Consider the following 24,910-nt stretch of genomic DNA (forward strand, 5'->3'; position numbering starts at 1 on the left):
CACTCCTTGAACATCCATGTTCCATGAAGTGCAGCGGAGGAACTTTTCTTTCTTCTCAGCTTTTTAAAACAATAACTGATTCTCGAAATATGCAAAGAGACTCTGTCAGAAAGATCAAACACAATACACAACCCATCACCATGTCAAATCCTAAACCATTCAACAAAAAATTTCCTCGTTATCTGAAACGACACATTCCACAGTTTCAGATATTAATAACTAATTCTCCTTCTTGGTCTGAATGTTTCCACATATCACAGATAAACCAATGAATCTATCTTCAATATCATTGTTTAGTAGTTAATTTAATGTGATTACTTGCAGCCTACTCATCCTAAAGCATTTTGCAATGAAATGTTCTTACCCCTCTTTGAAACCTTCCATATAAAGAACAACAACGGTTAATTAGAACACAAGCAAAAGTTTCAAGCTTTCAGGCAAAGAAAATGAAGACACTTTTTGTCCTTTTTATTCTCATTCTCTGTGTTTTCGCGATCAACGCTAATCAACAAGAAGAGATCAATCAAGAGAGCACACAACAGACTCATCAAAATCTGCTCTACAAAGTCCAAAAATGGAGAACATCTTTGAAAGATTCAAGTGATGCAGAACTCAAGTTATCTCCAGCACTCGTTGTGGCTGGAGTCTTATGCTTCACGGCTGCTTTGATTTCGAGCGCAAGTGGTATTGGCGATGGATTTTTCTTCATTCCAATTATGAATTTAGTCGCAGGGATAGACTTGAAAGCAGCTTCAAGCTTCTCTGCTTTTATGGTAACCGGTGGATCTATAGCGAATCTAATCAACAATCACTTTGGCTGTAAAAAATTGATTGATTACGACTTAGCCTTGCTTCTTGAGCCTTGTATGCTTCTAGGAGTAAGTGTTGGTGTTATCTGCAACAAAGTTTTTCCTGAGTGGCTCATCACTGGTCTTTTCGTGGTGTTCCTCATGTGGTCTTCCATGGAGACTTGTGAAAATGGACATACTTCTTGGAAATTGAGTCTGATATTGCGCGAGAAAGAGGACATGAGAGACTCGAGACTGGCCGAGGTGAAACGGAGGAGGACAATAATATTCTTCAAGCACCTTTACTTGAAGATCAAGAAAACAGAAACAAAGCAAAGCTTCCTTGGAAGAAACTTGGTGTCTTAGCTATTTTTTGGGCGTCTTTCTTTGTCATTTATCTTCTCCGTGGGAATAAAGATGGCAAGGTATAATGATATATAACTCCAAAGTTCGATAGATTTTATACAAAGTCGACTGATTCTGTTTATGTTATGTGCAGGGAATCATATCGATAAAGCCTTGCAGTGTGGAGTATTGGATTCTACTGTCACTTCAGATACCTCTTGCCTTAGTTTTCACAATTTTGGCTCTCTCTAGAACCGAAAGTCTCCAAGAACAATCCATAAGCAATCAAGAAGGTACAAGACTGGACCACCAGTTCAAGCGGTTAATGTTCCCAGTGATGTCATTTTTAGCCGGCTTATTAGGCGGTATATTCGGTATTGGAGGTGGAATGATTATAAGCCCTCTTCTTCTTCGAGCTGGGATACCACCACAGGTATTTAACAAAAGAAGAACAGTTTTAGTTACTGTTCTTTCTGATATTTCACAAGTGTTTCAAAGTTGAATATATGATTGATGCAGGTAACAGCAGCAACTACTTCATTCATGGTGTTCTTCTCTGCAACAATGTCTGGCGTTCAGTATTTACTACTAGGAATGCAGAACACAGAAGCAGCTTATGTGTTTTCTGTGATTTGCTTCTTTGCTTCAACTCTCGGACTTGTTTTTGCTCAGAAAGTTGTACCTCACTTTAGAAGAGCTTCCATTATAGTGTTCTTGGTCGGGACAATGATGTATCTGACGACAATCGTTATGGCTTCCTTTGGAATTCTTGTGTTCTATATAGATAATGATGCAGGAAAAGACATTGGTTTCCAACTGCCATGTTAAGACATCAAATCTTTGGATCTTAAACACCAAACAAGGTCATCGGTTTCTTCTTTTTCTTGTTTTTGCTTCACTATGATGCTCTGAATTGGCTTCTATGTAAGAGGCAGATTTGGAGCAAGATGGCATTGTGATGTTTATATGTTTTGTAAATGTAAGTAATTTGGGGAAGTAACTATATTTAAGACCTTGACTGGAAACTGTGTTGCAGTTGAGAAACTGCTAGTGTTTTATAAAGTTCTGTAAGGAAATGAACCAACTCTGATTTCTTTTAGAAGAACAATTGGATAATAAGACACTTCCTGTCTGAAAAAATACATTTAAACATTGAATAGCAGAGGATTATGTTTCTCATACAACATAGAGAAAGCCACATTGCTAAGACAGCAAGCTGCTCTACTATCATAAAGATCCGGAAAAAATGTTAGTAATGAGTTTAAGAGGTTACAAGATAAGAGATTGATGTGTCAAAACCCACAAGAGAAGAGTTGTGAATCAATAATTGGCAGATCTTCTGAACATTTTTAGCCATAGCTTAAGCGAGAGTCAAGGAGCTTCGTTGAAGTTTGTCGCCTAGGTATACCAATTTCACACGCATTTACTCTAGCAGCAAACCGGAGTGAGCAAAGAGACTCTCCAGCAGAAGTTGGGTCAGGCGAAATGTTTACGAACATCAAGGTCTTTGAATCTCCTCCTAGGCAAGGCTGCACAAGCATATGCCATTGTTACTAAATTTTGAAATGACATTATGAAAAATGATTTATGTAGCCACAATTTAAACAACGAAAACAAACCTGGAGCAGATATGTTAGCTTTGAGTTTCTGAAAGGAACATGATCTTCTTTCTTAGCCAATGCAAATATTACATCACTCAAAGCTGATAAACTTTTGTTTATAGCCTGTTGTTGTGTAGAACAAAGATAAGTAAGGATATGCTGAAAGCAAAAGCTTGGAAAGATTATGTTTGAAACAACAAAAAACCTGTGTCTCTTTTAATCGATCTCCAGTTGCCCCACTCTTCGATAGCCTCTCGCTTCCAGCAAGATCTATTAGGTTGAGAACACCTTGTACCTGCTGTTCGGTGCTCTGAAAGAGGAGGAATGTGTTGATAAAAAGTGTTGATAAAAAAGGATTTCAAAAATAAGAACGAAAAGTCTACAAGGCAAGAAAAAACATTATTACCTCATTAACACCTGAAATCCTCATAGTAAACACGAAATGACTTCTAGATGATTGCTCATTCATTTGAGTCTTCCCTACTGACCTGCAAAAAGAGAATTCACTCTATGATTGGTCAATTGACAGAGAGTTATTTATTTGTTACGTTATGCATTCAAGAAAATCCAATTTCAAATACCATGTATTCGTACAAGAACAAGAATGTTACTATATTCTCATAATCCACGGCTCTCAAAAGAGGCCAGAAATCATCATAAAAGTTCCAAGACAATACCTGCTCTGAGCAGCCTGCTGCAAGAGTGAGGATATCTTTCCAACGCTGCACACATCAAATATGGTCAAGTCGCTGACATGGGTGTGTCCATTTACGTCATGAGTGATTGTATATTGCTTTCCTGAGGTGCCACTGTCTGCTCGCACCAAGTCCATAGAAGTTGTTCGATTTGTAGAGAGCAAATCTCTGATGGTCTCATTATATATCTCCAACATCGATACCTACATTTTAAAGATAAATTTGAAAATCCAACAAATAAAGTTAGAAAAAAGGTGATGCCAATGAAATCAATCAGCAATATTGGATGAAATGTACACCTGCATCTTGTACTTCCAGCCTTGTGCACCGAGTGATTGACTGGCTTGGAATATCTGTTCAAGTGATCGAGGGATCAGTCCTTTCTGATCTGGCGCCTCAGGCCGGCCCATCATGGTGTAGGTCTTTCCAGAACCGGTCTGACCGTAGGCAAAGATACAAACCTGTATCCAAAAAATATTTAAGATAGAGGCATCAACAATAGAACCTGGCTTCAAATTTGACACTTAAAAAAGGAGCCATATCTACACAAGCACTCTGTGCAACAAACACGAAATACTCCAACACTACTTCAAGCGAGTTACTCTAACTAGAAATATTTAACATAGCAGGTATATCCAGAGTACGTAAGTTAATGAAGAGAATAGACCTTATAGCCATCCAATGCACTCTGTACAAGTTGAGATATTTCAAAGAATACTTCCTCCTGGGAAGCTTCGTGGTTGAAAACTTTGTCAAAGGTGAAAGGATGTTTGTTCCCTGTTGACATATAGAACAGCACGAGGCAGGAAAAATGATTTAATGTCTTTGAGAATAGTCATTCATAGCAAAAAGTAATTCAAGTCAGGAAATAGTCATACCACTCTGAACCAAATCAACACCTCTTCCTTGGGCTTCTGTTGAAGTAGGATAGGCTATTACAGTTGCTTCATGTCGTCCTCCATCGTCTGGTAACAAGGGACGCACTCGGCAGAAGACACGTATATTTCCTTTTAATTCCTGAATTTACAGCTTCTCTTAGCTCAGATCAAGACAGCCACATATATAAGGGAAAAAAAAATAGTTTCTTACAAGAATAGTGTTATGAAGCTTCTTCCGCAATAACTCTCCCTCACACAGTTGATGCTCCATGTCTGCAAGCCGGTCTTGTAGTTCGCACAGTAGATGCTTCTGCTCCTCAAACTCTGTCCTAGTAAGAGATACTGATGCATCTGCCATCTGTATTCACAGTTATAAATATCTATCAAATTAGCTATTTGAAATCAAGAGCATCTGAAGGTCATGTACATCATTAACTTCCGAGATAAAATTGATCCTCCTGGTACCTTTTGCCTTTCATTGGCGATTGCTAATTGCTGCTCTAACATATTTAAACGCTCCTTCTGCAACGAACATGTCTCCTGCAGGGTAAAACTAAATATGAGACAGGAATGCGAAAAATGCACAACTTTGAACTGACATCCAATACTAAAACAAAAAAAGTACTAACCTCCAACGATCCTGATTTTGCTGTCAAGATGTCTAGCTCTTGCGATGACTTTCCGACATTCTCCTGGTACTTCCTGATCTCCTCAGACAGCTTCTGTGACTGTACAACTTGGCGATCACGGTCATCCCGGACTTGTTGGAGCTCATTCCGAAGATTAGTAACTTCCGAAAGCAATGAATCCTTCTGTTTTATAGCGTCATCTTGCAACACCTTGATCACAAAAAAAGGAAGAGGAACAAGTTAAGAAGAAATGAGACCAATTAAAGTTAGCACGCGACAGTAAGGCCAGTGGTAGAGAAGAAAAACTTACTCTGCTTGAAGATAGTTGATCCTGCAGCGACTTGCTGTGTCCCCTAAGTGTACTAAGATTCTCCAGGATGCTTGACTTCTCTTTTTCAGCACGTGTGAGTGCAGCTCGAACTGTTTCAAGATCAGTCTGAAGTTTGCTGTTATATTGTTGCAAACTTGTGTTGTACTCTTGCAGCCTTTTGTACATATCCTCAAGTGACGTCACCTATAAACACAAAACAATTTCCATATTAACTAACAGATCATGTGGAACTAACACGAGAAACAGAAATGAAACACCTAAGAAAACACCAGAAGACATATGTTATATACCTTCTGCTTGGCAGCCATTTTCTCTTCCTTAACTTTATCAAGTTCTTCTCCGAGAGAAGCCTGCACTTTTTCAGCTGCAACTCTAGCTTCTTTTTCTCTTCTATGACATTCAATGGCGTCCTAGTGTTCAATAAGTAAGAGGAAAGCAAAGTCAAGTAATGAATTTCATTAAAAGAAAACATTCACAATTAGAAAAACCAGGCACCAAAACCCTTGCCTGTGTACTAGACTCCTCCTTTGCAAGCTTTTCATGTAGTGACACTACATTCTCTTCCAACTTTGAGATAGTGGCCTGTAGCTCTTCCTCTTTTGTCCTAGCCTCCAACTCTATAAGAGTCAAAAAGTTAGGGACTACCACCAAATGAGTGAATAACTTGTTTCATGTAAAAAAATCGCAAGAAGAAAATAACCTTTGTGGTTGTATTTTTGTTCTGAAGATTCCAAAGAAACCTTCAAATTTTCCTTCTCTTGGACATGGGTTTCATCAGCTTGTTGGAACCATTTTACACAAACCTTCAGCCTCTTGATAATATCCGTCATTTGCTCAATCTTAGCCTGCAGGGACAGAGACAAAAAAAAACTCCTTCTGAGTGAAACCATAAATGAAAACATCTACAATGCTTAGAGCACAGAGCAAGTGTAACTCAATCAATATACCTTAGTATCAAACTTTCCAGCTTTTGCTCTCTCACTGAGCAACGCCAATATTTCATCTTTTGTAAAGTCAACTTTACCACATTCTTCAATGCTCCCTACATCGCTGTTCATCGTGACATCTTGTTTATTCACAGCCGAAAAAGCTTGTCTTCTCCCAGTACCTCCTTGCGTTTCCACTTTCCTTCGCTTGTCAAATGAAATGCCACCGAGACCCTCCTTTTTCTGAAATTGAATCAAAAGCCACAGATTTTTCATCAGTTTCATAACAAAACCAATATCCAGCTACAAGAAATGTAGAATCCCAGAACCCACGACCACTCTAAATTCTATTGATAACACCCATCAGAGTAAGAAATGCAAAGCCGATGAAGATAACACCTTAATAAATTCATCTGGTAAGCTCACAAACAAAACCCAAAATGCGAAATTAATAATTCGACCAGTCCTAGGGTTTTTCTCAAACCCATCCTCCAGAACACTCAAAAGTGACGACGAAATGTAGTGGAAAAGCATGAAAAAGGGAGCTTACGGCGTTTGGACTGCGAGGAGGACGATTCTGGTTGCGAGAAGCCATCTCCGAGACTCAAAATTGCTACAAATTTCTTCTCCTTTCGCTCGTCAAGTGCATAAAAATCCCAAAATGGTAGTCTTCTCCCTAAATTCGGGTTACCGACAATAAAATCTCCGATTGATTCTCAAGATCTTAGAGAATCAAATCGAAAACCTTCTCAATCGAAGTCGAGAAACTAGGATTCTTACTTTTTCCTAATTTGGGGATTTTTGTGTGTGTGTAAGTGTGTGACTGAAGCAGGAGCCTGTAGTTTCGAAATTCGAACGATTTTGAAATTAGATGTGGCGGACTTCTGGAATTATCATAACGTTATCAATCAATAAAGTATTTAAACATATGGGCTAACTTTGGGCCTACAATTCGGCCCAAATGTTTAAATAATCTTGCCACGTGGCTTTAAGGCGGACAAAAATGACACGTGGTTTTATATGAGTGGCTACAACCATATCCAAGTTATCTAAAGTACAGATAAGGCGCTCTGTGTCGGAGAATGAAACCAACCAATCATATAAGCATAACCAATAATCATCGGCTTCAATTTTCGTCTTGAGAAAGAAAAACAAAATGGCTTCGATGGGTGGATTACACGGTGCATCTCCGGCGGTTCTTGAAGGAAGCTTAAAGATCAATGGCTCCAGCCGTCTGAATGGCTCTGGAAGAGTGGCGGTGGCTCAAAGGTCTAGACTTGTCGTCAGAGCTCAGCAGAGTGAGGAGACTTCTCGCCGGTCCGTGATTGGGCTTGTTGCTGCTGGTTTAGCTGGTGGCTCGTTTGTTCAGGCTGTCCTCGCCGATGCTATTTCGATCAAAGTTGGCCCTCCTCCAGCTCCTTCCGGTGGCCTTCGTAAGTTAACTAACAAACTAATCTTCCAATATGATATTCATTCTCATTGTTAATGAGATTAGGAATTTAAACGTGATTTAAGTTATGTAGATGAAAAAACCATAAAATGTAGTCTTTAAATGTGGATGTTTTTGTATAAGAATATAAGAGACTCCATAATAATCAAGCATGTGTATGAATGTTTCATTCGGATTTGGGTTAGAGTTCATAATAAGCAAGCAAACATGTGTTCGAGTTAGTTCTTATATCGATTTTTCTGGTATAAACACACTTAACTCGATCTCTATATGACATACGACGGTAGATATATAACACTTACACATTGTTTTATGTTTTATGAGGTGACAACAATTTGTTTTGTTTGGTGAGCAGCTGGGACAGATAACTCAGACCAAGCAAGAGACTTTGCATTGGCATTGAAAGACAGGTTTTACTTACAGCCATTGCCACCAACAGAAGCTGCAGCTAGAGCCAAAGAATCTGCAAAGGATATCATAAATGTGAAGCCATTGATCGACAGGAAAGCTTGGCCATATGTTCAAAACGATCTTCGTTCCAAGGCTTCTTATCTTCGTTATGATCTTAACACAATCATTTCCTCCAAACCCAAGGATGAGAAGAAGTCACTCAAGGATCTCACCACCAAGCTCTTCGATACCATCGACAATGTAAGTTTCTCATCTAACTTCGATCACCATCTATCAAGATTTTGTAATGTTTCTTGTTTGTCTGATCGAAAGTTTGTTTATGATTGATTCTCCGGCAGCTGGATTATGCGGCGAAGAAGAAGAGTCCTTCGCAGGCTGAGAAGTACTATGCTGAGACAGTCTCTGCTTTGAACGAAGTTCTTGCCAAGCTTGGTTAAGCATTTTAATTTCTGCATTTTTCTTGTAAATTATTATTCTTGGTTTTTGTTCTTGAGTACTTTAGACTCAAATTCGTGAATCTGAATTTATGTTTCACGTTTTCACCAAGTAATGGCAATTTCTTGAGTATGCGTTAGCTTTGTTTGCATGGTGATTTAGCAAACAACAACATAAAGTCTATTCGTACAGTTCTTAATTCAGTTTCATTTATAAATGACAACACCAAAGTATTAGGGTGAATTATAAAATGGATCAACTCTTTCATTGAAACTACAAAATAACGAATTGAATTTGAATAAAACATTTCTAGCTTTAATTTCACTATAGATTGTCCAATAGTATTAAATAACTCTGTTGAAAATCAAAATTGTACATTTTTAATCTAGTGTCTTACAAGTTACAACAAAACTTTCCATCTATTTCAGGGTTTAAGCTAACATTGTTTACTTTAGACAAACTAAATGGATCTATTCGTGGAAGCTCATTGGTTTATTTTAATACTTCTACACTATATTGAATTCCATTCTCATAAAATACGAATTATGAAAATTAAGTAAAAAATTATATTGGAGATCTCCACCATGGTGAAACAAGGTTCAAAACCGAATCAAAAAGAAAATAGACTAACCGAAAACAACCAATACTTAAACCAAGCTTGGTTTGATGTGGCAGCGATTTTACTTAAATTGGGCCTAAATACTCAAAGAGGCCCATGTTTATGTTTTGCACGTGTGTTTGTAGTCTTCGTCTGCCCTAATTCCCCGCGCCATTTTCCCGGTTACTTCTCCGTCGCCGTCGTCGGCAACTCGCTGACTTAGTGAGTCCCCGGTGAAGAGATCAACTAATCTTTGAATGTTTGCTTCTCATTTCTCTATTTCACCAAAAAGACTATGAGTATCTCCTCAGTCGCTAAGCGCTTCGCGCCAGCAATCGCTCCGTACAAAAAATCCCTTCCATTGAGAAATTCGTCTCGATTTCTCGAAGAAACTATCCCTCGTCGACTTAGTTTACTTCTACAAGCTTGCTCTAACCCAAATCTTCTTCGACAAGGTAAGCAAGTTCACGCCTTTCTAATCGTAAACAGCATTTCCGGTGATAGCTATACCGATGAGAGGATCTTGGGGATGTATGCAATGTGTGGTAGCTTTTCAGATTGTGGTAAAATGTTTTACAGACTAGATTTAAGGCGTAGTAGCATCAGGCCATGGAATTCGATTATCAGCAGTTTTGTTCGAAATGGTTTGTTGAATCAAGCTTTGGCATTTTACTTCAAGATGCTCTGTTTTGGAGTTAGTCCTGATGTATCTACGTTTCCTTGTCTCGTTAAAGCTTGTGTTGCTTTGAAGAATTTTAAAGGGATTGACTTTCTTTCTGATACGGTTTCTTCTCTTGGGATGGATTGTAATGAGTTTGTGGCGAGTTCTTTGATCAAAGCTTATCTTGAGTATGGAAAGATCGATGTGCCGAGTAAATTGTTTGATAGAGTTCTTCAGAAAGATTGTGTTATATGGAATGTAATGCTTAATGGGTATGCAAAGTGTGGAGCTTTGGATAGTGTTATAAAAGGGTTTAGTGTAATGAGGATGGATCAGATTAGTCCTAATGCTGTCACCTTTGATTGCGTTTTATCGGTGTGTGCATCTAAGTTGTTGATTGATCTCGGAGTTCAGCTTCATGGTCTAGTGGTTGTTTCTGGGGTTGATTTTGAAGGCTCTATCAAAAACTCACTTTTATCTATGTATTCAAAATGTGGTCGTTTTGATGATGCGTCTAAGTTGTTTCGGATGATGTCTCGTGCTGATACTGTGACGTGGAATTGCATGATATCTGGATATGTTCAGAGTGGATTAATGGAAGAAAGCTTAACCTTTTTCTATGAGATGATTTCTTCAGGTGTCTTGCCTGATGCTATCACATTTTCTAGTTTGCTTCCATCAGTTTCTAAGTTTGAAAACCTTGAGTATTGTAAGCAAATTCATTGCTATATTATGAGACATAGCATATCGTTGGATATCTTCTTAACTAGTGCTCTTATTGATGCCTATTTTAAGTGTAGGGGTGTTTCTATGGCACAAAATATTTTCAGTCAGTGTAACTCAGTTGATGTTGTAGTGTTCACGGCGATGATCTCTGGTTATTTGCATAATGGCTTATACATTGATTCTCTGGAGATGTTTAGGTGGCTTGTTAAGGTAAAAATCAGTCCAAATGAGATAACTCTGGTGTCTATTTTACCTGTAATTGGTATTTTGTTGGCATTGAAACTCGGGAGGGAACTTCATGGTTTCATCATCAAGAAAGGTTTCGATAATAGGTGCAATATTGGATGTGCTGTTATCGACATGTATGCTAAGTGTGGGAGAATGAATCTTGCTTATGAGATTTTTGAGAGACTCTCCAAGAGGGATATTGTTTCGTGGAATTCAATGATCACACGTTGTGCCCAGAGCGATAATCCTAGTGCGGCTATTGATATTTTCCGTCAAATGGGAGTTTCAGGAATCTGTTATGATTGTGTTAGTATTTCAGCTGCTCTCTCTGCTTGTGCAAACTTACCTTCAGAAAGTTTTGGCAAAGCTATTCACGGTTTCATGATAAAGCATTCACTTGCTTCGGATGTATATAGTGAAAGCACATTGATAGACATGTATGCTAAGTGTGGAAACCTGAAAGCTGCCATGAATGTGTTTAAGACGATGAAAGAAAAGAACATTGTTTCATGGAATAGCATCATTGCTGCATGTGGAAACCACGGGAAGCTAAAAGATTCCCTCTGTTTATTTCATGAAATGGTTGAAAAAAGCGGAATCCGGCCTGATCAAATCACATTTCTTGAGATAATATCTTCTTGTTGTCATGTTGGAGATGTTGATGAAGGAGTCCGCTTCTTCAGATCCATGACTGAGGATTATGGAATCCAACCGCAGCAGGAGCATTACGCTTGCGTTGTGGATCTGTTTGGACGAGCTGGTCGGTTAACGGAAGCTTATGAAACTGTTAAGAGCATGCCGTTTCCTCCAGATGCAGGAGTTTGGGGAACATTACTTGGAGCCTGTCGGCTTCACAAGAATGTCGAACTTGCTGAAGTTGCTTCAAGCAAGTTAATGGATTTGGATCCCTCGAATTCTGGTTACTATGTGTTGATTTCGAATGCGCATGCTAATGCCAGGGAATGGGAAAGTGTGACGAAAGTACGGAGTTTAATGAAAGAGAGAGAAGTTCAGAAAATTCCTGGTTATAGTTGGATAGAAATCAACAAAAGAACTCATTTGTTTGTTTCTGGCGATGTAAATCATCCCGAGTCTTCACATATCTATTCTTTGCTAAATTCGCTTCTCGGAGAGCTGAGGCTAGAAGGATATATTCCACAGCCTTACCTTCCATTGCACCCAGAGTCATCGAGAAAAGTATATCCGGTTTCAAGATTCATTGAGAAAGAAATGAGAGATCCAGACAAAGTATAGAAAACCAAGTATATATCTCTTTTAGACAAGTTTAAACATTGGGTTAAATTTATAGAAAGGAAAAAACGGGTAGAAAATTTTTCAAGCGTGGCCTGCGCTTGTCTGTTCTCGTGTTGAAGCAGTTGCAGAGATGTAATAAGCAACAGCAAAGAGGCCGTGAACGAAACAGAGGATCCCTCCTATGGACAGAACCCGATGGTGTGATATCCCACAGTTTTTTCTCGATCTTGAGTTTGCCATCGTCCCTACTATCAACATCGAAAATGCAATCGCCAATATGATCCTGAGACAAACAAAAAGGGATCTTAATCAAATCTCTCGGTAGATTTACAGTTGTTCTGTTTATGTCGTGTTTTGACTTACCACGTGAATATCAGAGAAGCCACAGCGAGCTGTTTATTGGCAGAGGATTTTTCAAGGTCTTGTCTTGAGGCAACACAGAGACACCCACCAAGAAAATTAGCCGTTACATGGGCTAACACCAAAAGGATGCACGCAGCTAAACCGTACTTGAAGGCTGTGTAACTCGGGTCTCTACACTCGAATATCCACATCTTCAAATGCTTCACCTGCACCCGAAAATAAACAAATTAGTGAAATCTGCATCTCCTATCGACTTGTGGCTGTGTAATGTACCTTGTTCTGAGCTATTTCGGCTTCAATGCCGAGAATTCCAGCCGAAACATCCATGGCTAGGATCAAGATGCAGATGAAGAACCCTACATTCCTCGCCATTGTCGATGAAACAAGTTCTTACTAGCAAACAAAGAAGCAGAAAGTATTGTTGTTGAAGTAATAACTTGTTCTTGTAATTTATAGGCAATTAGAGTTTTAAGCTTTGAGAGACTCTCTTCGTTGGATGGAATAAGAATAAAGTTCAACATAAGTTTCCTTTTCTTGCATTTGTACTAAAGATCATGTTAAGAGAATAAAATTTAGCTGTGATCCTCTCTTTTTCATGAGAAAATTTTAACTTTTATAAAATCATATTTGATGTTTCTGAGGAATTGAAGAAGTTTATTAGTAATGTGCAATGTCCTCGAAAAGATTTGTTTTCTTTATTCCTCTCTTCCATTCCATGTTTAATAATAAAACCTTTTCAATATTCGATTCTTGACAGAGCAGCCAAGCAAAGAAGAGGACGTTTGCGTTTTGAATCGCTGTTGAAGACAAAAATTTCGTTTTCCAGTCGCTCTGGCCCAATAAATTTAAGTGGGCCTTTACAGAGACTTATCCTAAATCCCGTCTCGTTGATGATAATGACGTGGCTACGTACAAAAGAGTAACAAATTCGAGAACATGACGTGGCATATTTCTCTAGAAGCAGCTCCATTCTTCGACTTGGACATTTGTCTTCTTAAAAGTTTTCGAGAAATGTTCGATTCTTCGAGAGTTCGAATTCTCAGGAGAAGAAGAAGAAGAAGAAGTGAACAGAGAAAATGGCGGCTTACTACAGATGGAAGAGTTTCGAGGAGAACGAAGATCGTCCAGAGAAGCCTCGCCGTTACGGTGTTACGGAGATGCGAGGTCCTCATTACTCCGTTCTCAGCCAGAACCTTCTTCAGGTCCCTACACGTTAATTATTCCGGTTATGATTCACAATTTTGCTTGAGATTAAACCGAACATTTAGCGGATTTAGGCTCTTACAAATTTGGTTAATCGTTTTGTTAGGAAATTTTTGAATCGATGGGACAGTTTGTTGATGGGTTAAAGTTCTCTGGAGGATCCAACAGTTTGATTCCAAAATCATTCATCAAACAAGCTATTGAAATGGCTCATGAACATGGTGTTTATGTTAGCACTGGTGATTGGGCTGAACATATGCTTCGTAGTGGTCCTTCAGCTTTCAAAGACTATGTGGAGGTAAAAATCTTTGACATTCCATAGGAAATGGTTGGTATTGGAGAAGAATTAGGTTTTTGTGAGGTTAAATTGTGTTTTATGGCGCAGGAGTGTAAGCAGTTGGGGTTTGACACTATTGAGCTGAATGCAAATTTGCTTGAAGTTCCTGAGGAAACTCTTCTACGATATGTACGTTTGATTAAGAACGGTGGTCTCAGAGCCAAACCAATGTTTGCTGTGAAATTCAACAAGTCTGATATTCCTGGTAGGAATAGAGCATTTGGTTCCTATGTTGTTCCAGAACCTCGGTCAAGCGGTAAGAAGAAACAACTAGGAGTTATTTGTTGGATTTGCAGTGAGAGTTTCAGATTTATATGCTTACTGTGAGAATGCCTTTGTTTCACAGAGTTTGTGGAGGACATAGATCTCTTGATCAGAAAGGCTGAACGGTGTTTAGAAGCCGGGGCAGACACTATTATGATAGATGCGGATGATGTCTGCAAATACGCGGATTCCCTTCGAGCAGACATAATTGCTAAAGTCATAGGACGTTTGGGAATAGAGAAGACTATGTTTGAAGCATCTGATGCGAAGTTGGTTGAGTGGTTCATCAAACGTTATGGTCCAAATGTATTTGCTGATACTCTAGTCCTCTCTATTATTTTTAACCTTCTGTTTGAATGGTCACCCTCACAAGATTCATATCTCTTCGTCTTGGTTTTTCAGGTGAATCTCTATGTGGATCATTCTCAGATTATGGATCTCGAGTGCCTCCGTGGTCGTCATCTGGGTAAAGATCACCAATCTGTTCTCAGTTCCTCCTACTTCTTGTTTTAAAGTAGTAGCTCTCGCACTACATCTAGTGTTGTGTGAATTTCCTATATATGTATTATGTCGTATGTGTCTGATGTTATGTGCTTCTTTGATGCTGTAAGAATGCAAATGTTTTGAGAATAATGTGATATGCGATTTTTCGGTGATCACATAATATCTTGGTCCATCTCCTAAGTTAAGTCTCTCAGAATTGATACAACCTAGTATAGTAATAATCGTAAGCCTTGGTTGTTCTCGTATGTCTTATATTATTAAGAGTTTTACTCACTGAAACACGTGAGCAATAAAATAAGCTGTTCATTATCCTTTAAGTTATGAACCCAAGATATCAATTCTGTAACCATGCTTTGTACTATTTTGATAGAAACCTCTCTGTAATATCTTTTGAAAATAGAGAAGACTCATAAATTCCTACCAATCATAATCAGTGGCCTAATTTTACCCCAACACATGTGTCATGATGAAATTTCAGTATATTTTTTTGCAACTATTGTAACCATAGTCATCATAATTATATTCTAAATATAGCTTGTGCCTAACTGTCATATGACAATAGCACCTATTTTCGTACGTTGATTTTTGTGCTTGTTAGTAGTTACAACGTTTATTTACTGCAAGATACAATCAGTATGTGTATTAATTGGTTATTCTGTCATTTTTTGGAGCCAAAGTTTGTTAATCAGTTTAGCTTAAAAAGTAAAAACAATGGAGATCTATCTATAAAACAAGGAAAATCTTTTGAGAACGAACACTTTCGTTGAAAAATGATTCAAACTTTGAAAACGGATAGTTCTTTTAGATTGTGCTTTGCAGCTATAGCATTTGGTTTTGTGTTTATAATGAATGGAAAGCTAAGCTCTGGAACAACACCCCACGAGGCCGATCCTCCTCAGGCATCAAACTTGGCATTGTCTCCAGAGGCTGCTCCTCCAGACACTGCTATGGACGATGCCTCTGGTATAAATTTTGGACCTCTCCCACCATTTGTCCCCGAGTTCCCGGTATGTACTCTTAACTGTTTTAGATATGTGAGGAACATTTTTTGTTGTAATTGCTCATTGGTTCATTATCTTTCTGATAATAATAGGTTTATATATTTTACTTGGGGGAAAGGAAACACGATGATCCTAATTTGGTGACTCAATCACATCTTGAAATCCTGAAATCGGTTCTTGGAAGGTAAAAGAGTAGTTGCATTGAATATTTTTGGTTGTATAACTTGCTTCTAAGGTGGTTACTGCATTAATTTTCTGGTTTGAATCTTGTGTTACAGCGAAGAAGCAACCAATAAGTCAATGGTCTACAGTTATCACCATGGGTTTTCTGGCTTTGCAGCTAAGCTCAAACCGGCCGAGGCAGAGAAATTGAAGAGTAATGTTCTTTATCTCATATTTCTCGCTTGCTCATGAGTTCTTAAAGTTCCAAAACTTAGAATGTATTTTTACTAAGCTATTTTCTATATTTCTGTCTACTAGAGCATCCTGAAGTTATTATTCTTCTGGAAAACCGAAAACTTGGGTTGCAAACGACACGGACATGGGATTACTTAGGCCAATTTTCAACTCCAACTTCTTCTAAAAGTCTTCTACATGAGACCAACATGGGCAGTGGTGCTATTATTGGTGTTATTGACTCTGGTATTATATCAATATCTCTATTAGGTTGTTTTGTTCTCAACTTTTCTTAGCAGAACGTTAACAAATCCGACATTATATGAGCAGGTATATGGTCAGAATCAGGCTCCTTTGACGATGATGGATATGGACCAATACCAAAACATTGGAAAGGACAATGTGTATCTGCAGACCAGTTCAGTCCTGCAGATTGCAACAAAAAGCTTATTGGAGCTAAATACTACATTGATGGTCTTAATGCAGATCTGGAAACAAGTATTAACAGTACTACAGAATATCTATCTCCTAGAGATCATAATGGCCACGGGACTCAAGTATCATCCACGGCAGCTGGTTCCTTCGTTTCTAACATGACTTTGCTTGGTCTCTCCTCTGGGTCAATCATGAGAGGTGGCGCTCCAAAGGCGCACATAGCTATGTATAAAGCATGTTGGGATGTGGAAGGAGGGATGTGTTCAGTTGCTGATGTCTGGAAAGCTTTTGATGAAGCCATTCACGATGGTGTTGATGTTTTGTCGGTTTCCGTCGGCGGCTCGGCCCTGAAAACACTTGATGTTGAAATCGACATCGCAATTCCAGCATTACACGCAGTGAATAAAGGTATTCCTGTTGTTTCTCCAGCTGGTAACGAAGGATCCCGCTCTTCATCGGTTATTAACGTTTCTCCATGGATATTAACCGTGGCTGCGACTACCCTTGACCGGTCTTTCTCCACATTGATCACACTCGAAAACAATAAAACATATCTGGTATATACAAGATATAATACATTTTAACTTTTAAATCTCGAATGATCCAAAGCTTGTGATTCATGGTAAAGTTGCCTTTCCATGACCTGTTTTTCAGGGTCAGAGTCTGTACACAGGACCAGAAATTAGCTTCACAGATGTGATTTGTACTGGTGATCATAGTAATGTTGATCAAATTACAAAGGGTAAAGTTATAATGCACTTCTCGATGGGTCCCGTTCGTCCGCTGACACCGGATGTTGTTCAGAAAAACGGTGGTATCGGTCTAATTTATGTGAGAAATCCGGGTGATAGTAGAGTTGAATGTCCCGTAAACTTTCCTTGTATCTACTTGGATATGGAAGTTGGATCCGAGCTATACACCTACATCCAAACTAGGAGGTTATTTATCTTTTACAAACTTTGCTCGGTCAAATTAATATCTCATCTTCTTGCATATGAGAATCTGAATTGCTGTTTTCTTGCAGCTCAATGAAAATTAAGATAAGCCCATACAAGACAATAATTGGCGAAAGTGTAGCAAGTAAAGTCGCAAAGTCATCGGCAAGAGGGCCTAGTTCATTTTCACCTGCCATTCTTAAGGTTTTGTTTCCTTCATCTCTTATTCCGGATCACTAAATCTATCATCTATGTTTTATTCTTCAACTAACTTGTTTGTATTTTCTCTGTAATGCAGCCGGATATAGCAGCTCCGGGTTTGACCTTGCTAACACCTAGAATACCAACAGACGAAGACACCAGAGAATTCGTTTACTCAGGAACATCAATGGCAACTCCGGTTATTGCAGGAATCGTAGCACTCCTCAAGATATCGCATCCTAATTGGTCTCCTGCTGTAATCAAATCAGCTCTTGTCACAACAGGTTTGGTTTAATTTATGTCTCTCTAAAACTCTTTTCTCAATAAGAACACTGCATTTAAAACGTAAAACTCTATGTCTTTCAGCAATGAAAACTGATCCATACGGCGAGCGTCTGACTGTAGATGGAGGGAACTATAAGGTAGCCGATGCATTCGATTACGGAGGAGGTCTTGTGAATCTGGAGAAAGCCACAGATCCCGGTCTTGTATACGACATGGACATCAATGATTACACACATTACTTATGTTCTCAAACTCTTTACACAGACAAGAAGGTTTCTGCTCTAACCGGAAACGTCAATAACAAGTGCCCGAGCTCAAGTTCATCGATTCTTGACCTCAATGTACCGTCCATTACAATCCCAGACCTCAAGGGAACAGTCAATGTGACCCGAACTGTGACCAACGTTGGACGTGTCAAATCGGTTTATAAGCCTGTGATAGAGGCTCCATTCGGATTCAATGTCGTGGTTTCGCCAAAGAAGTTGAAGTTTAACAAAACAAGAAACAAGCTTGCTTTTACGGTAACTGTGTCTCCAGGCTCACATAGAGTGAACACTGCGTTTTACTTTGGGAGTTTGACTTGGAGTGATAAAGTTCACAATGTCACAATTCCAATCTCTCTAAGGACACGTTTCATCGATAATTTTTTCCTGTAAATCTGTAATTTGTTTAAACCCCGATGATTAACAAGTTCATGTTTTCTCGGCATTCATGTATTTACTCTCCAGTTAGTGGATCCGCGCTATGAATTTTTTTCTAACAATTATTGTTGCTAATATTGTCCCTCACAAGATATATAGACTTTAGTTCAATATGTAATTCACCGTTTTACTATTTCTGCATGCTTTTGAATCGTGTAACAGTAGCACATGATTAATGCATTAAAATGAATTTTGTTAATTGAAAACGTGATTTGTAAACAGAATCCAAACTTGGCCGAATATGGAAAAGAATAAAAATGGCTAAATAAAAACAGCGAATTGATGAAATAGGTAAAATTGAAGAAGGTTACTGCGAATTGATGAAGAAGCATCGAATTCCAGAAAAGACACGAAAGAGATTACTGCAAATGTTGCTAATTCGTCTTCGTCGTCGATCATCATTAACCTAAGCTTCTCTATTTCCTCTCTATCTTTTTTCTCTATTTTCCTTTTTGTTATTGAAATAATTGCGAACGTAACCTAAATTTCGAGGTATCTAATTTGAGATCTTGTTAATAGTTCGAAATTAAACCCTAATTTTGTTGTTGCTAGCTCCTTCTACTCATTCAAATTTGATTTCTTAGAAGAAAAAAATTGATCTTTTTTTGTTCTTCTAATCTATCGGTATGTCATTGTAATCTTATATCCCATAAATAGATTTTACAAATGCAAGTAAATAAAGTAACGGGAGATGAAATTTTTGGTTAAGAGCTGTTTTCAGTAACAGCCCCAAAATTAGCAGGAAGAAGGACATGTTGTAAAACTGATAATAAAACTGTCTTCTGTCAAAAATGGATTTTGTCTCGTTTAAATCTATTTGGACATTTGTTTTTTTTCGTTGGATTATTTTAATTGTTGTTTGTGATTATTGTCTATTGTGAGCAACTAACTACCTGCTAAGCTGTTCATGTCTATTTGTTGTTCTGTAAGTTTTTTCAACACCATAAAATCCAAACTTTAAGGCTTAAACCAAGGAGGAAAACAAAAAACAATTCTTCCCAAAGAATATTGGGAATTGTGAAGGGAAGGTCCAGAGCTGGTCTCTTTATTGGATTCTTGTTCATTGTAAATGTTGGGTTTTGTGTGTTTGCTCAAGAAAGCAGCAATGAGGAGAGAAAGGTCTGTTTAAATGGTTTCTGTCTTTGTTCTTATGTTTCGACCTTGTTGTGTTATGTTTGCTCAAAATTGTGACTGATAGATGAAACGTGTTTTGTTTTGTTTCTGATTGTGGTAGATATATGTAGTGCATTTAGGCGTGAGGCGACATGATGATTCTGAGTTGGTCTCTGAATCACACCAGAGGATGTTGGAATCGGTTTTCGAAAGGTATATGACAAAAACCGAGTTCTTGATTTCGCTTTTCTGATGATGATGTCTCATGTTTTTCGAGCTAATGATTTTGTATTGATGATGAAGCGCGGAAGCTGCTCGAGAGTCCATCGTCTACAACTACCACCATGGATTTTCCGGGTTTGCAGCCAGGCTTACTGACTCACAAGCTAAGCAACTTTCAGGTTTGTTTTTTAGTATATCAACCAAGTAAATTAAGAGCCCTTGTGAAGCCTTGTTATACACATCTTCTGACACATTTTCTGGTTTTTCTATGGGTTTGTTTCATGTTTATATCCAGACCGTCCTGATGTTTTCAGTGTCGCACCAAATCGAAAAGTTGAGTTGCAGAGCACGAGGATTTATGATTATTTGGGTCTTTCGCCGAGTTTTCCCTCAGGAGTTCTCCATGAGAGCAACATGGGAAGTGATCTTGTCATTGGTTTTCTTGACTCAGGAGTATGGCCAGAGTCTCCGGCTTATAATGACGAAGGGCTTGAACCAATACCGAAACATTGGAAAGGGAAGTGTGTAGCCGGAGAGGATTTTGACCCAGCAAAGCATTGCAACAAGAAGTTAGTAGGAGCAAAGTACTTCACTGATGGCTTTGATGAGAACAATTCTGGAATCAGCGAGGAGGACTTTATGTCCCCTAGAGGTTATAGAGGACATGGGACGATGGTCTCTTCAATTGCAGCCTCTTCATTTGTGCCTAACGTGTCATATGGTGGCCTTGCACCTGGTGTCATGAGAGGCGCTGCTCCAAAGGCTCGTATAGCTATGTACAAAATTGTCTGGGATAGAGCACTTTTGATGTCATCCACTGCGACTATGGTCAAGGCATTTGATGAGGCCATAAACGATGGCGTTGATGTATTGTCGATTTCTCTCGCCTCTGCGGCTCCTTTTCGCCCAATTGACTCTATTACGGGAGATTTGGAGCTTGGATCATTCCATGCGGTGATGAAGGGCATTCCGGTTATAGCTGGTGCCTCTAATACAGGCCCCGAAGCTTACACTGTGGCTAATGTATTCCCATGGATGCTCACAGTCGCTGCAACTAACATAGACCGTACCTTTTATGCAGACATGACTTTTGGAAATAACATTACCATAATTGTATGTGAAATGTTTTTTCAGGTCTTTTCACCATCGGGTTTCACTAGTCTTGGAAACTTACTCTTTTCCCTTAAAAACTGTTTCAGGGTCAAGCTCAATATACAGGTAAGGAAGTATCTGCTGGTTTAGTTTACATTGAACACTATAAAACCGACACCTCTAGCATGCTGGGAAAAGTTGTCCTGACGTTTGTGAAAGAAGATTGGGAAATGGCAAGCGCATTGGCGACTACAACTATCAACAAGGCGGCGGGGCTGATCGTGGCACGAAGTGGTGATTATCAAAGTGATATTGTCTATAATCAACCATTCATCTACGTAGACTATGAAGTCGGAGCTAAGATTCTACGATACATCCGCTCGTCAAGGTATACTATCCTTTATTTTATATTTTTTGTGATTGATCATCCTTCCGAGTCACATAGAGTATGTAAAACTGATCATCTTCTTATGGCTTGCGGTCTCTTCAGTTCTCCCACGATTAAAATTAGTACTGGTAAAACGCTCGTAGGACGTCCTATTGCGACTCAAGTTTGCGGATTCTCATCTAGAGGGCCTAATGGACTCTCTCCTGCCATTCTCAAGGTTCTTTCCCTAAACAGTGTTTCAAAATCTTGTCTGTCGTTTCCAATTTAAGGATCACCTGTTAATGATGGAAATTTCTTTGGGTTTATAAATGATGCAGCCTGATATAGCAGCCCCTGGTGTGACGATTTTAGGAGCTACATCTCAAGCCTACCCCGATTCTTTCGGCGGTTATTTTCTAGGCACAGGGACATCCTATGCCACTCCCGTTGTTGCGGGGCTCGTCGTACTACTCAAAGCTTTACACCCTGACTGGTCTCCTGCTGCGCTAAAATCTGCTATTATGACTACAGGTTCTTGAAAATGGAAAACCACTTTCTTCTCCTCACCAGAAAACCACCATTCGTTAATTTAATCTTACCAGAGTTTCTTCTCTTGTTATTATAGCATGGAAGACTGATCCATCCGGGGAACCAATCTTTGCGGAGGGAGAACCACGGAAACTGGCTGATCCATTTGACTACGGTGCAGGACTCGTGAACGCGGAAAGAGCCAAAGATCCAGGACTAGTTTATGACATGAACATCGACGATTACATTCACTATTTCTGCGCCACTGGTTACAACGATACATCAATCACTATAATCACGGGAAAACCCACAAAATGCTCGTCTCCATTACCGTCTATCCTCGATCTTAACTATCCCGCCATCACGATTCCCGACCTTGAAGAAGAAGTGACCGTCACAAGAACGGTGACTAACGTTGGACCTGTGGACTCAGTTTACAGAGCCGTGGTCGAGCCTCCGCGAGGTGTGGAGATTGTTGTTGAACCAGAGACTCTAGTGTTCTGTTCGAACACGAAGAAACTTGGGTTTAAAGTTAGGGTTTCGTCGAGTCATAAGAGTAACACTGGTTTTTTCTTTGGTAGTTTCACTTGGACTGATGGGACTCGAAATGTTACCATTCCTTTGTCTGTAAGGATTCGTGTTTTGAACCCTTGAATAAGAAGATTCCTCAATTCGTCATAAATTGTTTTTTCTCTCTATAATGAAAACAAAAATTGTTATTTTAGTCTCTGTATTTGACTCTAACTGAAATCACATTCACTTAATAACAAACTGAGACTAAGATTCTCTCTTTTATTCTCTCTCCACTAACAGACTTCTATCTACATGAGAAGCAACTATATAACTCATGTCTTTTACCACCATTACATAAATAAGAATATAAACACTTTTGTCTGAAAAATTATCAAAGAAGAAGAAATAAATGGGTGGAGGAAGCAGATTTCAAGAACCAGTGAGGATGAGCCGTAGGAAACAAGTAACAAAAGAGAAGGAAGAAGATGAAAACTTCAAATCTCCAAATCTTGAAGCAGAGAGACGTAGAAGAGAGAAGCTTCATTGTCGGCTTATGGCTCTGCGATCTCATGTCCCCATTGTCACCAACGTAAGTCCCAAATCTCGATTATTATTTTATGGGTATTTTGGTGATGATTGTTGTTGTTTTTGTTTCGTTTTCAGATGACTAAAGCAAGTATTGTTGAAGATGCGATTACTTACATAGGAGAGCTTCAAAACAATGTTAAGAATCTCTTAGAGACATTTCATGAAATGGAAGAAGCTCCTCCTGAGATTGATGAAGAACAAACGGATCCAATGATAAAACCTGAAGTTGAAACTAGTGATCTTAACGAAGAGATGAAGAAACTCGGAATCGAGGTTTTTAAAATTTCTCTAATCGATTTTTGATTCATTTTCTTTATCTTTCTTGATGATTTTTTATTTTTGGGACAGGAGAATGTGCAATTGTGTAAGATTGGGGAGAGGAAGTTTTGGTTAAAGATCATAACAGAGAAGAGAGATGGGATCTTTACTAAATTCATGGAGGTTATGAGATTTCTCGGATTCGAGATTATCGATATTAGTCTAACAACTTCAAATGGAGCAATTCTTATTAGTGCCTCTGTTCAGACACAGGAACTCTGTGATGTTGAACAGACAAAAGATTTTCTTTTGGAAGTTATGAGAAGCAATCCATAAGTATTAATTATATACATCTTGGAAATTTCTTGATCTAATAACATTTCCATTGGTTTTTATTACATTGTTGTTCCATTTTAAATATGATATGATTCAGATGAAAAAGAGTTTGTGTTACAAGCCAATGAGCTTCTTCTTGTCTTCATATATGTTGCTGCAAAATGTTCATGATCCTCTGTTTGAGGTCAAAGAAAGAAAACACTAGATATTATCTCTAGGATCCGAGCAATGGGGGTTTCTTTTTAAAATGGGCTTAGAATGAATTAGCTCTTAAATGGGCCATTCTCAAGTTGAGCCCATTTAATTTCAACCATCCAAATGGTGAGTAGTGAATAGTGATGTTCATTTGTGTAAGGTTGGAAGTTGGTAGAAACCTAAGTTTTTTTATTCAAATATCAAAACTATTCAATAGAGCCAAAATCAAAAGACATTTTCCTAACCTATTAACTATTTTTTTATAAAAATAATAATATACCTTTATCATCTCTGACTTTCCCTACTCCACGACATATTTGATTAACAATATAAAATAATTTATAGTTTCCACTCTCAATGAAATAAAACGATGGACCGTTTCCTCATGTCAAATGAATCAAATCAACAATCTCTATATAGTCTTAAGAATGTTGGTCTTAAAATTCTATTGAACTCAAATCGTATGAAAACAAGTTAAATTGTATATAAACAGAAAAACCAGTGAAGGTTGATTAATTAATAATTTACTTGGTTAAATTCTTCTTATTGAAGTTGGTGTACTGTAACCTAAGTCACTCGAAGTCTACAAATATTTAATATATCTATTGACTAAAAATATTAAAATAATTTGCTGAGTCAAACCATATGACATGAGCACATATTTTGGGAATCTTTCTAAATTTAAAGATCAAACCTAAAATAACCCAAATGGATTGGAGGGGACGGTCTGACTTAATCCATTTATACATTTATACAGTTGTTTGTTAGTGATTATATCCGAATATCAACAATTCATTTTAATAAATTTCAGAAAGTAAAAATATATATTTTAATCATGTCCATTACAAAACAAAAATTATAATTAAAGAAAGTCTTCATTCTTTGGTGAATGCATATATGGTATACGTCTTATTAACTACTTCTTTTCAAATAGTTGTATTAATTTATATTTTCTGTTCAATTAGGGAAAAAAAACTTATTTCGATAACTCTCTTTTTGTTGTCATATCCATATATAAAGCACAATGAAACTCAATTAAGTGTAATCCTAATTCCTATAAGTTATGATATCATTTGGAGAGGCTTGAAGCAAAACCAATAAGCTATTTTCTCCAAAG

At 38.2% G+C, this 24,910-nt stretch overlaps 9 protein-coding genes and 2 long non-coding RNA genes across 13 annotated transcripts; 8 read left to right on the forward strand and 3 right to left on the reverse strand.

Moving 5' to 3' along the window:
- Window positions 1-446: 446 nt before the first annotated feature.
- AT4G21260 (Sulfite exporter TauE/SafE family protein) lies at window positions 447-1,961 on the forward strand (the record flags this gene model as incomplete). Its single annotated transcript, NM_118245.1, has 5 exons — window positions 447-684; window positions 733-1,145; window positions 1,288-1,426; window positions 1,484-1,566; window positions 1,653-1,961. The coding sequence occupies 5 exons, from the start codon at window positions 447-449 to the stop codon at window positions 1,959-1,961; spliced, it is 1,182 nt and encodes a 393-aa protein (NP_193858.1).
- Window positions 1,962-2,222: 261 nt separating this feature from the next.
- Window positions 2,223-7,072, reverse strand: ATK1 (kinesin 1). The gene is made up of 17 exons (NM_118246.2): window positions 6,744-7,072; window positions 6,215-6,436; window positions 5,968-6,112; window positions 5,775-5,884; window positions 5,558-5,677; window positions 5,247-5,450; window positions 4,937-5,146; window positions 4,773-4,847; window positions 4,519-4,665; window positions 4,308-4,446; window positions 4,097-4,206; window positions 3,729-3,890; window positions 3,412-3,632; window positions 3,141-3,222; window positions 2,940-3,044; window positions 2,753-2,857; window positions 2,223-2,662 (listed from the first exon to the last, which is right to left on the reverse strand). The coding sequence occupies exons 1-17, from the start codon at window positions 6,786-6,788 to the stop codon at window positions 2,483-2,485; spliced, it is 2,382 nt and encodes a 793-aa protein (NP_193859.1). The 5' UTR covers window positions 6,789-7,072; the 3' UTR covers window positions 2,223-2,482.
- Window positions 7,073-7,255: 183 nt separating this feature from the next.
- PSBQA (photosystem II subunit QA) lies at window positions 7,256-8,719 on the forward strand. Of its 2 annotated transcripts, none has more exons than NM_118247.3 (3): window positions 7,256-7,626; window positions 7,999-8,294; window positions 8,393-8,719. In NM_118247.3, the coding sequence occupies exons 1-3, from the start codon at window positions 7,350-7,352 to the stop codon at window positions 8,489-8,491; spliced, it is 672 nt and encodes a 223-aa protein (NP_193860.1). In that variant the 5' UTR covers window positions 7,256-7,349; the 3' UTR covers window positions 8,492-8,719. The 2 variants fall into 2 exon arrangements, with proteins under 2 accessions (NP_193860.1, NP_001031687.1); NM_001036610.1 differs by having other exon boundaries at window positions 7,306-7,626; window positions 7,996-8,294; window positions 8,393-8,677.
- A 502-nt stretch (window positions 8,720-9,221) lies between these two features.
- On the forward strand, window positions 9,222-11,956 carry AT4G21300 (Tetratricopeptide repeat (TPR)-like superfamily protein; the record flags this gene model as incomplete). The annotated part of the gene is made up of 1 exon (NM_118248.2): window positions 9,222-11,956. The coding sequence occupies exon 1, from the start codon at window positions 9,383-9,385 to the stop codon at window positions 11,954-11,956; it is 2,574 nt and encodes an 857-aa protein (NP_193861.1). The 5' UTR covers window positions 9,222-9,382.
- Window positions 11,359-11,581, reverse strand: AT4G06990. The gene has a single exon (NR_142072.1). It is a non-coding gene; the product is annotated as an other RNA (long non-coding RNA).
- Window positions 11,952-12,989, reverse strand: AT4G21310 (transmembrane protein, putative (DUF1218); the record flags this gene model as incomplete). Of its 2 annotated transcripts, NM_118249.8 has the most annotated exons (3): window positions 12,593-12,989; window positions 12,320-12,525; window positions 11,952-12,239 (listed from the first exon to the last, which is right to left on the reverse strand). In NM_118249.8, exons 1-3 carry the CDS (start codon window positions 12,689-12,691, stop codon window positions 12,038-12,040), a joined length of 507 nt encoding a protein of 168 aa, NP_193862.1. In that variant the 5' UTR covers window positions 12,692-12,989. The 2 variants fall into 2 exon arrangements, with proteins under 2 accessions (NP_193862.1, NP_001328505.1); NM_001341477.1 differs by having other exon boundaries at window positions 12,038-12,239; window positions 12,320-12,989.
- AT4G06995 lies at window positions 12,293-12,750 on the forward strand. Its single transcript, NR_142073.1, has one exon. It is a non-coding gene; the product is annotated as an other RNA (long non-coding RNA).
- A 276-nt stretch (window positions 12,990-13,265) lies between the features above and the next one.
- On the forward strand, window positions 13,266-14,979 carry HSA32 (Aldolase-type TIM barrel family protein). Its single transcript, NM_118250.5, has 5 exons — window positions 13,266-13,521; window positions 13,629-13,820; window positions 13,908-14,115; window positions 14,206-14,429; window positions 14,526-14,979. The coding sequence occupies exons 1-5, from the start codon at window positions 13,396-13,398 to the stop codon at window positions 14,634-14,636; spliced, it is 861 nt and encodes a 286-aa protein (NP_567623.2). The 5' UTR covers window positions 13,266-13,395; the 3' UTR covers window positions 14,637-14,979.
- On the forward strand, window positions 14,867-18,622 carry AT4G21323 (Subtilase family protein). The gene is made up of 9 exons (NM_118251.2): window positions 14,867-15,634; window positions 15,721-15,812; window positions 15,907-16,004; window positions 16,109-16,270; window positions 16,355-17,016; window positions 17,114-17,397; window positions 17,484-17,598; window positions 17,693-17,879; window positions 17,962-18,622. The coding sequence occupies exons 1-9, from the start codon at window positions 15,398-15,400 to the stop codon at window positions 18,534-18,536; spliced, it is 2,412 nt and encodes an 803-aa protein (NP_567624.1). The 5' UTR covers window positions 14,867-15,397; the 3' UTR covers window positions 18,537-18,622.
- A 153-nt stretch (window positions 18,623-18,775) lies between these two features.
- Window positions 18,776-22,663, forward strand: SBT3.12 (subtilase 3.12). The gene is given in 8 exon segments (NM_118252.6): window positions 18,776-19,700; window positions 19,816-19,907; window positions 19,998-20,095; window positions 20,212-21,029; window positions 21,116-21,396; window positions 21,499-21,613; window positions 21,714-21,906; window positions 22,001-22,663. Coding segments are annotated over 7 exon segments (2,085 nt in total). The 5' UTR covers window positions 18,776-19,700; window positions 19,816-19,884; the 3' UTR covers window positions 22,558-22,663.
- Window positions 22,664-22,825: 162 nt separating this feature from the next.
- Window positions 22,826-23,598, forward strand: DYT1 (basic helix-loop-helix (bHLH) DNA-binding superfamily protein; the record flags this gene model as incomplete). Its single annotated transcript, NM_118253.1, has 3 exons — window positions 22,826-23,005; window positions 23,080-23,277; window positions 23,353-23,598. 3 exons carry the CDS (start codon window positions 22,826-22,828, stop codon window positions 23,596-23,598), a joined length of 624 nt encoding a protein of 207 aa, NP_193864.1.
- Window positions 23,599-24,910: the final 1,312 nt, after the last annotated feature.

Source organism: Arabidopsis thaliana, chromosome 4, assembly GCF_000001735.4.
Source record: "Arabidopsis thaliana chromosome 4, partial sequence".
Taxonomy (NCBI): Eukaryota; Viridiplantae; Streptophyta; class Magnoliopsida; order Brassicales; family Brassicaceae; genus Arabidopsis; species Arabidopsis thaliana.

Coding starts and splice junctions, on each gene's coding strand:
- AT4G21323 (NM_118251.2), top strand. CDS start 15,398: ATGATTCAAACTTTGAAAACGGATAGTTCTTTTAGATTGTGCTTTGCA. Junction 15,635..15,720: donor CATTTGTCCCCGAGTTCCCG/GTATGTACTCTT, acceptor TGATAATAATAG/GTTTATATATTTTACTTGGG. Junction 16,271..16,354: donor TATTGGTGTTATTGACTCTG/GTATTATATCAA, acceptor TTATATGAGCAG/GTATATGGTCAGAATCAGGC.
- HSA32 (NM_118250.5), top strand. CDS start 13,396: ATGGCGGCTTACTACAGATGGAAGAGTTTCGAGGAGAACGAAGATCGT. Junction 13,522..13,628: donor TCAGCCAGAACCTTCTTCAG/GTCCCTACACGT, acceptor TCGTTTTGTTAG/GAAATTTTTGAATCGATGGG. Junction 14,430..14,525: donor TCAAACGTTATGGTCCAAAT/GTATTTGCTGAT, acceptor TTGGTTTTTCAG/GTGAATCTCTATGTGGATCA.
- ATK1 (NM_118246.2), bottom strand. CDS start 6,788: ATGGCTTCTCGCAACCAGAATCGTCCTCCTCGCAGTCCAAACGCC. Junction 4,447..4,518: donor AGCTTCATAACACTATTCTT/GTAAGAAACTAT, acceptor CTGTAAATTCAG/GAATTAAAAGGAAATATACG. Junction 3,633..3,728: donor GCTGGAAGTACAAGATGCAG/GTGTACATTTCA, acceptor TTTAAAATGTAG/GTATCGATGTTGGAGATATA.
- PSBQA (NM_001036610.1), top strand. CDS start 7,350: ATGGCTTCGATGGGTGGATTACACGGTGCATCTCCGGCGGTTCTTGAA. Junction 7,627..7,995: donor AGCTCCTTCCGGTGGCCTTC/GTAAGTTAACTA, acceptor TTGTTTGGTGAG/CAGCTGGGACAGATAACTCA. Junction 8,295..8,392: donor TCTTCGATACCATCGACAAT/GTAAGTTTCTCA, acceptor ATTCTCCGGCAG/CTGGATTATGCGGCGAAGAA.